Source organism: Lampetra planeri, chromosome 36 (assembly GCF_965212315.1).
Source record: "Lampetra planeri chromosome 36, kcLamPlan1.2.h2, whole genome shotgun sequence".
In the NCBI taxonomy this organism is placed as follows: domain Eukaryota; kingdom Metazoa; phylum Chordata; class Hyperoartia; order Petromyzontiformes; family Petromyzontidae; genus Lampetra; species Lampetra planeri.
The window spans coordinates 768,978-783,131 of record NC_136142.1 but is presented as its reverse complement, the minus strand read 5'-3'; the positions used below and the strand labels follow the sequence as shown (position 1 = coordinate 783,131).

The window sequence follows — 14,154 nt, the reverse complement described above, 5'->3', positions numbered from 1 at the left end:
CTCTGTTCTGGAGGAAAATCCTCTGATCTGGCACCAGTGATCTAGAGGAAAATAATCTGATCTGGCTCCAGTGATCTGGAGGAAAATCCTCTGTTTTGGTTCCAGTGATCTAAAGAAAAATACTCTGATCCGGAGGAAAACCCTCTGTTCTGGCATCCGTGAAACCCGTGGGGAGGGGGCGTGTCTTCCTTCAGGTCTCGCATCCGGGCCCCGCACCCCACTCAGGGAAGTCGCCGCCGTCTCCCCTTGCCAAGGTAACGAACGCGGTAGGATTTCTACTCCGCACGCGTGGTAACACCCGAGCCCGAGCGAACGAGTGAGCGTCCCGGGTCTCGCCTTGAGCCCCGGTCCCCCGTGCCCTCCGCGGGTTCCGCGCCGCGGTCGCCGCGGTCCCCTTGACCCCGTGGCCGAGCGCGGCTTGGCCCAGCGCGGAGCCTACGGGCTTGCCTGTTGGGCCGGCCGGGACAGGCAGACCTTGGGCGGCCGGGCCGGGTGGGCGGGCATAGGTCGGGGTTAGGATTATAATTTATTAAAATGTCAGCAGCAATAACGTCATCGTCACCACCATCGTGTTCGTCACCATCTTCCTCATTATACTTGTCAACGTAATCATAATCATCGAGTGTTAATCAGTTCCATAATTAGGCGTCATCGTCACCATCAACTTCATTAGGCGCGTCGTAATCTCCATCTCTTCACACTCCATGTAACCATCAATAACATCGTCAATAACTTAAAACCCGTGATCTGTATCATCGGTGTCATCCTCGCCATCATCGTTATAACTTCGCGATTCACGTCTTTAACGTCATACCCCAACATCCACATTCTCGTCGGCACAATTCTTCTTCTTAATTCGTCGTCAACTTTCATGGTCACGGATCTTCGCCGTCCACGCGGGCGGCAGCGCGGACTCGAGAGGAAGCCACGCCGCTGGTGTAGGCAGTCACAGGCTGACGTTTCGGGCAATGTCACTCTTTCAGAATGTGTCTTATATTTGATAGAGTTATAGGGCAGTGTTCATTACGTGCGCTCAAATTACATCGTTGACTTGTTTCGCGTGTAAATGCGACCAGAAACTGTGGGCATTTTCATTTTATGGAGAGCGAGAGAAAGAGAGCCAGTCAGTCATAGGTAGAGGAGAAGAGGGTGGTGGTATTGATCCTTAAGTTGAATCTGGTTCGGGGGTTGATAGCACGGACAGCAGAGGAATGGGACTGCAGAGGAGAATCAGTGGCCTGCTGCTCAACAAACTTAGTAACTTAAACTTAGCGAATGTTCGTGAAGAAGAATGTTCGTGAGTTTAATGTATGTGTGCTTGTGCACCGCAGTCATTATCCTAAAGAAGTTGTTGAGGGAGAGACCCGGGTAGCCATGGTTACGTAATAAGAGTTACTCGTTAGCGAAGTGTACAGCGTCAAAATATCAATGTAGGCGCTGGTGAGTGTGTCATGCTTGTGCAATGACGACATTGGCACATGGTCGACCTCGCGCGAGCAGCGTCACTGAGTAACACACAGCACAGTCATTGGGCAAGTTCGCCTTGGCTAAGGGGGTTGGTTGCTAGGGGTGTGGGCTATGGCTAGAGTTATATTTAGTACAAATAGGAGTTAACTATTCCCTCCGCCCTCACGCTGGAAGAAATATTGCAAATCTAGGTAAGGAATCGATGCAAGAATCACGTTTTCGGAACATGGTGGTGAATGTAAGGGTCTGTAGTGGCTGGAGGGGTCATGTGAATCCATTGCCTGCAACATACAGTATATGAATCGAAAGATATTCTTAGGTTTTTTCGGTAAAATCACGTAGGTAAAAAATTTTAATTAATAAAAGTAAAATAAAATAAAAATCACGACGTTTCGGAGGCAACACAAGCTTCCGTCTTCAGGTGGAACCGTCACAGCACGATAGCTGTATCAAGTGAGAGCTTCAAATCTAGAATTAATCGAAAGAGCTGACATCGGTGGCAAGTGAACTGCTTTGGCATCCCATGTGCCTCAACCCACTGGTCTGACCGTGTCTCGCGGGCCTCGCCTCTGCAGGTGAAACAGCGGTTGCGGGAGCGGAGCAGCAAGGAAGCGATGCCGATGGGAGAGGCGGAGAGCGACACGCTGGCCTGCCTGCCGCTGGGCGTGCTCCTGGCGCCCGTGTTTCGTGAGGTGCGCTGCCTCACAAACGCACCGCAGCTGGTGGCCCCAGACCACGAGGACCGTCACGCAACCCTTATCCCCTTCTTTAAAAAATAACTTCATAGCTCATCGGATTCTTCCAGTGTCAATACATATTCTACTTCTCATGTGTCTTAAATTTATCGTTCTTGCATGATCCCGAATCGTGTGGAGTCACCACTCATTCTGGTGCTCAGCCATTTAGATATTGACTCAACAGTCCTTTATATCTTATTTAAAAAATGACTTCAGACCACCTCTTTTTAGGCTCAACTCTGATTTCCTTCTGAAATCAATTGCATTATGGATGATTTTGTAAGAGTGGTATATTTATCATGTATACAAATTAAATGGCAATGATATACTAAATATACTGAAACTCGGGGCATTCACAATGTTTTCTTCTCTCACCTAATCAATGAGATGGCCGTTGTGTGCTTTATTCCATAGTTGGAGAACACCGACGCGATTGCAGTGAAGCCACTCAGAGATGCCTTCACAAAGGTTGGTGACACGTGCGACGTGCTAAAGTTTTTGTGTGTGTGATTGCGCATGTGTACTTGTGCATTGGATGTAGCGGTGGGGTAGTGGTTTGTGCACTATGCTTCAAACACTACAATGTGTGTTTGATTCCCAGGTCACAACGTCTCGGTGACAAGTGACATCTGATATGGTCTTGGGCTTCTCATAGGGCGACTAAGCTTTAAATGAGTACCTGGCACAGTGTGTAAATAACATAACTGGGGATAATGAGGTTGCTGGTTGTGATTCTGGCCAGACCATCTCCTAATATTCCGTGGCTTCCTTCATAGGTGCTCACTAACAGAACTTGCTACACAAGAGATATTTGTCTTTATGATCATGTATGTGCATGTAAAAGTTATTTTATACTTTTGTGAGATTCTCTCATTCGTTTTTTGCTGGTCAATTCATTAAACAGCAGATCCTCATGCATGGGTGCCTCTGAGCTGCCTCTTTGCCTGTTTCACCACGATAAGACCCAGCAGGAATGAGTACACAATATCTCTCATTCTGGATGAAAGGCAGTGAGTTTGGGTAGAACAAATAGTTTTAATACCCCATCTATTAGAATGAACAATGCAGTGTTTTCATTGTTCCCACTAAAGGGGTTCTCAATGTAATGTCGAAGAAACTATCGCCTTGTGCTCCCCATCCTGCACTCCCTGTGCCGTTTTCCCTGCAGGCCGAGTCTCTCAGCCCGGGGTTAACAGAGGAGCTGGTGCTGGGAGTTCTGCAGAGGCAGGCAGTGAACCTCGATTTCCCAGAAGTTCTTCTGCGCATGACGCGACAGAACCTCGATGGTACGCACACAGCCGTTGTCTCAAGCACGCACTGCAGCCACTTCACTGCCTGGTACACCTCACAATACACCACCACCACCTCACAATACACCGCCTCACAATACACCACCACCTCACAATACACCACCACCTCACAATACACCACCACCTCACAATACACCACCACCTCACAATACACCACCACCTCACAATACACCACCACTTCACAATACACCACCACCTCACAATACACCACCACCGCACAATACACCACCACCTCATCACCATATCACCAACACAGCCCCTCCACTACAGCACTACACGATAGAATACTCTACCTTCACAACACCAATAACATCATTTATTATTTGTGGGGTCGTGAGGTCCATTTGATTAAGTTTACATTAATGTATTTGTTTGTGGCAGAGAAAGGTGGTGAGCCACTGGTCAATGAGACCCAGAATGCCATGTGTGAGTCTCCTTGGTTACAAGATAGCTCAGGGGCCTGATGCCATGCCAGGGCACCGAACCGGCTCCACTCAGACTCTGGATTTTATTCCAGAATGTGAGCCACCCATGATGAAACCAGCCTCAATTGTAGCAAGTTGAGGCCTTCAGCCTGGTCACCAATAATAGCCAATAACCATCCTATAAACATGGATTATCAGTAAACCTGCTTGTTGTTGCAGCTCGTACTAAAACTGTTAGTTTGATTGTTAGACAGAAAGCACAATGTTTTACACAATATAAAAAGGTACATTGTGTAATGTAAATTACAGGTTTATTGACTATATTCAGAAACTTTTATATGATTTCATCTTCCAGGTCCATTCTCCAACATGAAATGATGTCACGCTGCCCTTTCCCACCATCTCACCGCACAATGCCGACGGCACAGCTGGAATGTCGTTGAAAAAAACAAAACTAACGAAATCGAAATCCCCGACACAGCGTGCAACAAGAGTGCCTCGTGTTTGTTTTTGTCAGATTGCAGCATCAAGCGGCCAGAGCCCGAGTTCCAGGATCTGAACAACAAGGCGCGCTCGCTGAAACTCATCCTCAGCAAGATCCCGGACGAGATGTCAGATCGCACACAGTTCCTGCAGACCATCAAGTGAGCGCGCACACCGGCCGATTGGGCGGCCTCGACCGTGCCCTGTGGATTGCCCGATGTTGTGGGCGGCGGTTGTGGTTGAACCCTGGGTTGTGGTTTGGTTGCAGGCACACAGCAAGCGCTATCAGAGAGCTGCTGGACTCGGTCAACCTCGTCTTCCGGAAGTACCCCAACCAGAACAACCGAAGGGTGTGTGACACCACCACAGCCGCAGTCAACACTGACACTACCACCACAAACACAATCGCTGGCATTACACAACCAGACCAACTAAGTGGTGCTTGATTCCATTACAAAAAATCAACACCGCTGCCCCAACCAGAGCATCACAAACGTGTTTGACTCAAGTGTGAGTGAGACATGTGTATGTGACATTAAGAAGTGAGTGAAGTGCTGGTGGACGGGTAACATGCTTTTTTGAGTGTGGGTGAGCAAGGAGGTTGAGAGGCTGGGTGAAGAGGTAGCTGGGTGGTTGAAGAGTTTGTGCCTCTTTTTGGTGGGGGGGGGGGTTAGTGAGTTTGCGGCTAGTGAGTGATGGAGTGTGATCAGTGAGTAAGTGACACGAGCTGATGAGAGTGGCGGAATGGTCCGGCCGTGTTGTTTCCAGGCCCTAGAGAACCAGAAGAAGGAGTTTGTTGTTCACTCCAAGAGCTTCAGCGACGCCCTAAAGACATACTTCAAGGATGGAAAGTGGGTACCGCACCTACCCACACATCTGTCGGTGCATGGTTATACAAGTCGATATGTGAATGCACCATTGATTATTGCATTGATGTGTGTGGAGGTCACCATAGATCTGAAAATTATGTCTGGACATTTATTTCAGCATACGACGTTTCGATTGCAACACAAGCAATCATCATCAGGTATAAATTAAATAGAAACACAAATCTAGTATACTTAGAAATGTAATGTAATACAACAGAGAGTCGGACTGTTATGTTATCCGACTCTCTGTTGTATTACATTACATTTCTAAGTATACTAGATTTGTGTTTCTATTTAATTTATACCTGATGATGATTGCTTGTGTTGCAATCGAAACGTATGCTAGTATTTAATTTAATTTATTATTTGACTGTTATGTTATCCGACTCTCTGTTGTATTACATTACATTTCTAAGTATACTAGATTTGTGTTTCTATTTAATTTATACCTGATGATGATTGCTTGTGTTGCAATCGAAACGTCGTATGCTAGTATTTAATTTAATTTATTATTTTATCTTTATACGTGACTTTACCAAAAGAACCAAAGAATAATTCCTGCAGTCACGAAATCTCCAAATCAAGTTTGATTTATTTCAGCAGTTTAAAACTTTACTTTTATTCTGCTGCATCAACATCAGTGGGTTCTTGACCCTCACAAGCATATGTTCACGTGTGTGTGTACAGAAGTGCCAGTGTTCACGAGAGTGCCAGCCGCCTGGTGTATCAGACCAACGCCATCCTGGAGACGTTCAAAACCGTGGGCACCAGCTGAGAGAGAGGGCTGGCTCTCCACATGCACAGACGCACGCACGCTTACGGGTACACACATCGACAAAGGCACAGACACATAAATGGGCACACGTTGCACGGCGGGTACACGTACAGGCAAGTACGGTAACGGACGCAAGAGCACACACCCGCAGCCCTATGGGCATATGACCGCACGTATCCTGGGAGAAGTACTCATGGCACACAGGCACATCGAGAGGCAAATACAGTACACGCATGCCACCTTCGCAAGTTCGCACGTCTACCAACGTATCCACGTGCTTGGCATGTACGCTCATAACAGCTTTGACGTTTGCATAGCTGACCAACCCCTGTGAAGCATTGGCGCGCATGCGCAGCGTTTACGTGCACGTGTGCATTCGTGATTGCGTGAGCATGCATCCACGAGGGCACGTGCATGTGTGCACGTGTCATAGCCGAGCTCTTGTCCCCAGAGGAGTGCAGGAGCTCACTTAGGCCCCGTCGTACACACGTGATGTCGAGAATATCGACAGTGGCCGACGCACTGCAGTCGGGAGCCCAGATGATTCACATTCACGTGTTGTTGTAGCAGCAGTCATTTCAACGCAGTTCCTCCAATGGCAAATGAATGCACAACCCTATTTAAGTAAGCCAACACAAGATTTTAAGCTCGGCATAGTCGTGGGCAGAGGTTATCCATTGGACTGCACTCAAATTGATTGGTTCATGATTGGAGACCACCCTCTCTTGATTGGTTGATGGTAAGAAACTGTTTTCCCTTGGTTGGTCCAAGGTAAAACACTTCCCTCTTGTGATTGGTCTATGATGACATGCTCACGTTTGATTGGTCGATAGATAACGAACCCATCCATGAGCGAGACCCATGGATGCAGCCGTTGCACTGTGGCGTTGTTACCCTTACCTCGCCAAAAAAAGGGGTGTTACGCTTAAATCCACACGGCCGTTATGGTCATACGCGCACCGCCGCAGTGTAACGGGCTTGTCGTGTTTTGCGTTCCAGCTCCGTGCTCCAGTCTGCCGGAGGAGACGGCGTGGGTGTGGGGCAGAGTGGCCACGGTTGTGTGTTAATGAGTAAGACAAAAACCAGCCATGAGGAAATGAGTTGGACTGCACCTGGCCCTCGCCCCTCCCCCACTCATCTCCACGGCAGTTCACCTCTCTGTAAATACAGTTTTGTTTCAGTGTCAAGATGCAAAGGTTTCTCTGGTATGTAATGTAGATATCGACCACAATATAAAGTTGTCCGTTTCTCATTGTCTGTGTCTTTGTCCCTGTGCTTCCCTTTTTCTACTTCGTCTCAGTCACTGGGTTTCCAATTCTAAGTAGAACAATTTATTCCACTAAACACATTTTGTAAAACCCATTTCTCCTTTTCGTGCATCTTAAATGTATTTATAAATTAAATGATTTAAATATTTGATCAGTTTTTGAGTTATCGCATCTTTTTACGGCTGTATACTTATTTTATCCATCTTACTAGATTTTCTCAACCTAGTTTACTCCGATTTACAGCACTTATTTGAGCAAATAGATCAATTGGAAACCTAGAGATTGTCAATTTGCACCTTTGCCCTTGCTTTCCTTCACCCAGCCGCTCTTTACCCTGGCTGTAGTCCTTGGTGCAGCGGGAATCAGTGATGTGCTATTGACATGTGATTACAACTGTAGCGCTGTTCATTCAAACAGCTGTACAGCTGTAGCACCTCCGATTAACACTGTTGGCTACGTACGGTGTGAAAGAAGTTCAAAATACGTACGTAGCACAGACAGAGCAGGTCAAGCATTCCATCTTAAGTGCACTTTCACCAGAATTATCTTGAAGACCTCGCTCAAATATGTAGGCTCGCTTGTGTGTGTGTGCGCAAAGGGAGTGGTGTTGTCGTGATTGGTGCACTGCTATGAACCCAGCAACCTGGAATACATTTCCTGCTTTTGACAACATTGGTGGCAAGCGGCATCTGGCATTGTTTGGGACCTCCCATAGGCCAACTCGGTCTTAAAAGTGTAGCTGCGGCGATGTTTAAATAGTAGTACTGGCAAGACAAAAGCAGCTGGGCATGGTGCTACTCTTACCATGTGTGCTGGTCTCATTGGGTGCTCACGAACAGCACTTGGCCCAACAGTGTGTGAAGCTATATGGGGGATCTCTGTGTATATATGTGTGTTTACCTCAGGCCTGGATGTTATTTTGTATACATTTTACACAATCTGAGGTGACCGGGTAGCTCAGAGAGGACGGCACAATGAGCTGGCATCGCAGAGATCCTGGATTTGAATCCAGGCTGCCGCCCCCTGTGGTTCCCCGGGTCCTCGTGTGTCGTGAGTTGATGGTCTTAACCCAGTCACCAATGACTGCACACAAAAAAAACTTCACATCAAAATTTGGTTCAGCACTTAATTTGCATAAATCCCATATCTGAAAATTTAAATATCGATTTGACTGTCATGCAACGAACATTACTCTTGTATGGCAGAGCCAGTGGGAAAGAGTGGACCCTGCTGTGTGTGTTGGAGGTCACTTGAAGGGATCTCAGAGGGCAACTCTGATAAAAAGGGTCGCACTGCTCTGCCAGAGATCTGAGAGTATACTCCGTCTCATGACATGACACCGATAACACAATTGGCATAACATTTAAAAATAAAACAATTTGAATTTTGGTTTGCATTCAATACAAATAATGAAGCACCTGTAGAGTTAAAGCAGTTTTAACCAGTGCTCTCCCATCTCTTTTAGTAACTTTGTCAGGTATTTGTTGCGCATTTGAACTGCTGTTGCTGTTCATCGGGCAGCTGCATCTAAGAGTATGACTTACGGTGTTGTGTACTGTGCTTAATTGCGTCATCGCAAAGTCGGCAGGACCTGAATCAAGTGCACACTTGCAAACACCTTTTATTGAACGGAATAGAATTTCAAACCCTACCGCCAAACCAAAACCATGAACAATGCTGGTTGCTTTGTGCTATTTTAGTTCAGAGTACAAAAGGCAATTTGTCCTGCCTATGCTCGTCGGTACCACACGCGTGTGAAATCTTTCCAGGTCTGCAGCCAACGGCTTGGCTGTTGCGTGTTGCTGCTGCTGCTGTTGGTGGCTGGGAGGTGCCTGCCTCAGCCCCTGGTCGATTTGAGAGAGCGGCGAGATTCACGCAGAGACGGCGTGTGGCCGTGGATGCATCACGCCATTGGAAATGGTGGCCCAGCTATCGAGTGTGCAGGCGGTGCAAGTAGCACCGTGGCCCATGGGCCGGTGGGGCCCGGGTGCCGGGCTACAAAGGCATGGGAAGGCAGACGTGGGGACCTGTGTGATGCCTTGCACCAGGGCCCATGTGAATTATGCCACTGGTCCAGAAGGGCAGGGTGGTCTGTTGAGTTGCAAAGCAGTGTCAAAGGTGTGCGTGTTGCAGAATGAATCTGAGCACTGTAACTTATAACTTGCTTCATGTAATTATTATTAATATTTTTTTTTAGTTCTTAAAAATGATTCCTGAAATATTTCCTGGAAATATATTCTTTGGAATTCAGATTGTACTGATTTTTTTAGATCCAAAAATGAATGTTGTAATAGTGTCATGCATGTGTAAGCCACGATCACACAAGCTTTTACGTTTTGGATTTTAAGTTTTTGTTCAATAAACCAGAATTTTAAACATTTTTAACCTGAAACTACAGTTTCATCATCAGCCCTGATCAATATACTGCTGAATGAAGGTCTCCTCAAGCTGCCGCCATCTCTCACAACCCTGCAATGTAATACTCCATTTAATATCTGCATATAAACTGTTATTTTAATATCCTTGACGCTCTCACAATTCTATTCCTGTGCACATTGTCTTTACTCATTAAATGTCACAAGGGTCTGTATTTATACGTTTGCCGTGGCGTTTAAAAGTGTATATTTTTTTGTGGCGGGTGGTTGGAGCACACAACTTCACAAACCGGGCTTCCTGGGTTTGATAACCAACCACGGCTAACATCCGTCGCAAGCGATAACTCATCCTGGGTTCTCCCTTTGCCATCGCGTACTGACCAACGTGGAGTACAGCCTGGCAATCTGAGTGACCAACACTTTGGGAAGGCATTCACCCAGTAGTGGATAGGCAAATAGCTGTACATTGCCTGATTGTTTCAAAATTCCATTATAGTGTTACACATTTATCGTCAAATGTATCGATCATCTTTTTTTTGTAAGTAACGCTGGCCAAATTTTTATCCAGTTTAAAAAAAAACAGCTGGGAATCGAGACCATTATGAAGTGGGCATGTAATTTGTACTGACAATACTGTGTAGTGTCGAGACCTTTACACCGCACGAGAGAATGTGTGCATCAAGTTATTTGATCCACCGCACCCCTTTACAACCCTCACTCAAGATGCCTCCTTCAGGGTCCTGCGTCACGCGCCATACAGCTGCTTTATCTCTAACAAGCTGGTACGGCCCATCGTCGGGATGGAGCGATGTTTCTTTTCTCAACAACGTCGGTAATAAAACTCCATATCGCGAATGATGTGCAGCCCTCGATAGCCTTCGCCCCTTCATCACCGAGCTGGGCGGTGGTGTCTCACGCGCCTGTCCTCCAGCACTGGAAGTAGCAAGGGTTCGTGGATCGCACATGATGTGAAATTCCCCGTGGGCATCGAGGAGCCATACCCTGGCTTGCCAGGAGAAGGCAGTACAACAAGGGGACGAATTCCCATCTGTTTACATCCCTCGTGCGATGTGTTGTTTTTCTCCAGGTGCTCCGGTTTCCTCCCACTTGTATTCATACTAGTTGGCTGGAAACATCCTAAAATAAAACGCAATGCAGGACTCTCCTGAAAATGAGTCACACGACTCTTTGTGGCTTTCCTGGGTAAACAAATCTTAAGTTATTAAACTCGTCATGTTAGGCACAATACTATCCTTTGTCCAACAGGCGGGACACTACATATTTGAATGATCTCTAAACTTTATTATTCTTAAGTCAGATATCTTCTGTACGCCAAGCAGAGGGAGCAGTGTGTTTTCCATCGTCCATATTTATTGAGCTTGATGTCATTCATACGCACTTTACTTCCACATTTATACACTGCACGAGAATAAGAGGATATCATATTCTTGGTTCTTTCGGTAAAGTCACGTAGAAGGTAAATGATAAAAGAAAAATATATGTAATTTTATTATAAGAAAAATATATATTATTTTATTATTTCCCTTCTACGTGACTTTACCGAAAGAACCATGAATATGAATCCCTGCAGTCACGAAAGCTTTAAATCAAAATTTAAGAGGAGATCATGGATGGATTGTAGCTGCAAGGCATTGAGGCTAAAATATACGGAACTGGCATGTCAGGTGGCATAAAAGTTGTTGGACTGACACTTGCTGAGAACGTGGGTTGCGGATCTGGGCTGTATCTGCCGGTGATGCAAGCGGGTTCGCAGCTGGTTGACAGCCTCACGCCAGCCATCACAAGGGCGACACAGAGCCGCACTGCTCGTGAAGAAACGGAACAAGGAATGAGCAATGCGTGTTGCTCGGAGCAGTGCAGCTTGGCTCGCGGTGACTTTCCGGTGGCCGTGGAAACGTGGCACGAGTCGCCACGAGGGCCCTGGCTGCAGGTGGCGTGCGTGAGGTGTGAGTCACCTTTCGTGCGTAGGGTGGGCTGCAGACTCTGCACTTGATATATAATTAACTTATGACTACTAGTGCGACCTACGGGGGTAGTGACTGGTTTGGCTCGCTCAGAAAGCTGATGCACAGTTTGGGTCACTGAGCCAGTCCTGACGAGGTACCTGAGTTCACACCTGAGCTCGACCAGTGGACCGAGATGTCTCATCATGGTCGCCAATTCATCGCAATTCTTACTTGCAGTAATATATGTATATTATATATCAGTGAATGGTTGGATAAAACAGCTTCGGTTGAATTTTGTTTTGGTTTTCCATGTAAAGATGTGTATGTTGGGTAACGCAGTGTATGTTGGGTAACGCAGTGCACGACACAACGGCCACGTGAGTTTGAAGACTGGCAATCGCGAGCAACTCAACTGGGACTTGGCATAGAACCTTCAACATCCCACTCGCGACCATTATGACTACGTTGTAAATAGCAGTCTCTAACTCTTGTTACCCACTCGATCTCTATGAAGCCTCTATTTACTATGAAGAAGGCCCATATACCGAAACGTCACGTATTTATATATTTTTATTTTAAGGCAGTGTTATTTACGAACCTGTTGAGTAGTTTTGTTAATTGTGTGCGTGTGCATTAATGCCAACGCAGCATCACCAACCTTATTGTGTATATCTTATGCCTTAGTAATTAGATCTTTGTTGCTATATCTTGCTGTTTTGCTTGAACGCAACGTGGCCACATCGTGTTGAATAATCAACAGCCGCGAACAGCCCTGGTTGCAGAGACCCTTGCTTTTGGTTCCTCCTGCAAGTGGGGCAAGCATTTTACAGCTGTGGGGAAAACACACTTCTCGCTGAGGGGGTGATCTGTGTGGGTGATGTGTGTGGTGTGTGTGTGGGGTGATGTGTGGGTGATGTGTGTGGTGTGTGTGGTGTGTGATGTGTGTGGTGTGTGATGTGTGTGTGGTGTGATGTGTGTGTGGTGTGTATGTGATGTGTGGTGTGTGTGTGATGTGTGTGTGTGATGTGTGTGTGGTGTGTGATGTGTGTGTGGTGTGTGATGTGTGTGTGATGTGTGGTGTGTGTGTGGTGTGTGTGTGTGATGTGTGTGTGATGTGTGTGTGGAGTGTGGTGTGTGTGGTGTGTGATGTGTGTGTGATGTGTGATGTGTGGTGTGTGTGTGATGTGTGGTGTGTGTGTGGTGTGTGTGTGTGGTGTGTGTGATGTGTGTGTGGAGTGTGGTGTGTGTGGTGTGTGTGTGGAGTGTGTGGGGTGTGTGTGATGTGTGTGTGTGTAGAGTGTGGTGTGTGTGTGTGGTGTGTGATGTGTGTGTGATGTGTGTGATGTGTGTGTGGTCTGTGTGTGTGGTGTGGGTGTGATGTGTGAGTGGTGTGTGATGTGTAAGTGGTGTGTGATGTGTGTGTGTGTGAGTGGTGTGTGATGTGTGAGTGGTGTGTGATGTGTGTGTGGTGTGTGATGTGTGTGTGGGGTGTTGATGTGTGTGTGATGTGTGTGTGTGGTGTGTGTGTGTTGATGTATGTGCGGTCTCTGTGTGTGTATGATGACGAAGGGAAGTTTGGGCCGGGAGGGAGCTTGTAATTAACCAAATGGAGCATGAGGCGTTGCTCAATATGACCTCGCTATGCATGGGAACTTCCTTAAATTACAGGACGACAATTAAAACAAACCCATGGCTCTCATCTTGTAGCTACACAGCTGTGCTGCGTGCCCTGGCCTCTCGAGCACGTGTGAAACTAAAACATGTGGTTAGGAGCGTCATCATAGCACTCGAGTGATATAATAGAGACGTGAACAGTTCACTGTGGATATGGAGAAACATCACTCGAGAACTTGATGTCATACCCCTACTTATCAAGTTGTATTTCGATTAAAGCTTTCGTGACTGCAGGGATTCATCTTCTTGGTTCTTTCGGTAAAGTCACGTAGAAGGGATAATAAAACATAATAAAATAATTCTCACGACGTGATAATTATTTTATTATGTTTTATTTTTATTATTTTATTACTTCCTTCTACGTGACTTTACCGAAAGAACCAAGATTATCAAGTTGTGTTCCACCACAAAAAATATAAACATAAATCCCCTCGCCCCACCCCCCCCCCCATGAATCGTCTTGAGATGCGGTCGCATTAACACGCTTCCTACATTGTATCGTTACGTGTGCGTCTTCAGCCCTTTGTCTATCCACTGCTGGATGAGGGCCTCCCCACGCTGTTGCTGTCCGCCACAGTCCAGTGCGACTGCCCCATCTCCCCAGCGTCCGTCCTCTGAGATCAGTTTCCCCTCCTTTGACTGCAATTCCGTGACTAGTCTCGACCATCGCTCATCACCCGGTCTAGCCATGACGCCTCCTGCCCAAGGGGTTCAATAAATGAAGATAATGAACAAAACATCCTACATATTTCACAGTGTAAGCCATCAGCGCAGTAAATGCAGCTCGTTGCAGCGTGCGGTACC

The 14,154-nt window shown here is 46.6% G+C and overlaps 1 protein-coding gene across 2 annotated transcripts; it reads left to right on the top strand.

The window, feature by feature from the left end:
- Positions 1 to 119: 119 nt before the first annotated feature.
- On the top strand, positions 120 to 9,924 carry LOC144730677 (programmed cell death protein 10-like). 2 transcript variants are annotated; one of them, XM_078611356.1, is made up of 8 exons: positions 120 to 254; positions 2,043 to 2,159; positions 2,619 to 2,672; positions 3,373 to 3,490; positions 4,457 to 4,583; positions 4,691 to 4,772; positions 5,191 to 5,273; positions 5,979 to 9,924. In XM_078611356.1, exons 2-8 carry the CDS (start codon positions 2,082 to 2,084, stop codon positions 6,064 to 6,066), a joined length of 630 nt encoding a protein of 209 aa, XP_078467482.1. In that variant the 5' UTR covers positions 120 to 254; positions 2,043 to 2,081; the 3' UTR covers positions 6,067 to 9,924. The 2 variants fall into 2 exon arrangements, with proteins under 2 accessions (XP_078467482.1, XP_078467484.1); XM_078611358.1 differs by having other exon boundaries at positions 246 to 266.
- Positions 9,925 to 14,154: the final 4,230 nt, after the last annotated feature.

Excerpts from the sequence above, each read along its gene's own strand:
- LOC144730677 (XM_078611356.1), top strand. The coding sequence starts at position 2,082 with ATGCCGATGGGAGAGGCGGAGAGCGACACGCTGGCCTGCCTGCCGCTG. Across the intron at positions 3,491-4,456 it reads GACGCGACAGAACCTCGATG|ATTGCAGCATCAAGCGGCCA; the intron begins GTACGCACACAG and ends TGTTTTTGTCAG. Across the intron at positions 4,584-4,690 it reads CAGTTCCTGCAGACCATCAA|GCACACAGCAAGCGCTATCA; the intron begins GTGAGCGCGCAC and ends GTTTGGTTGCAG.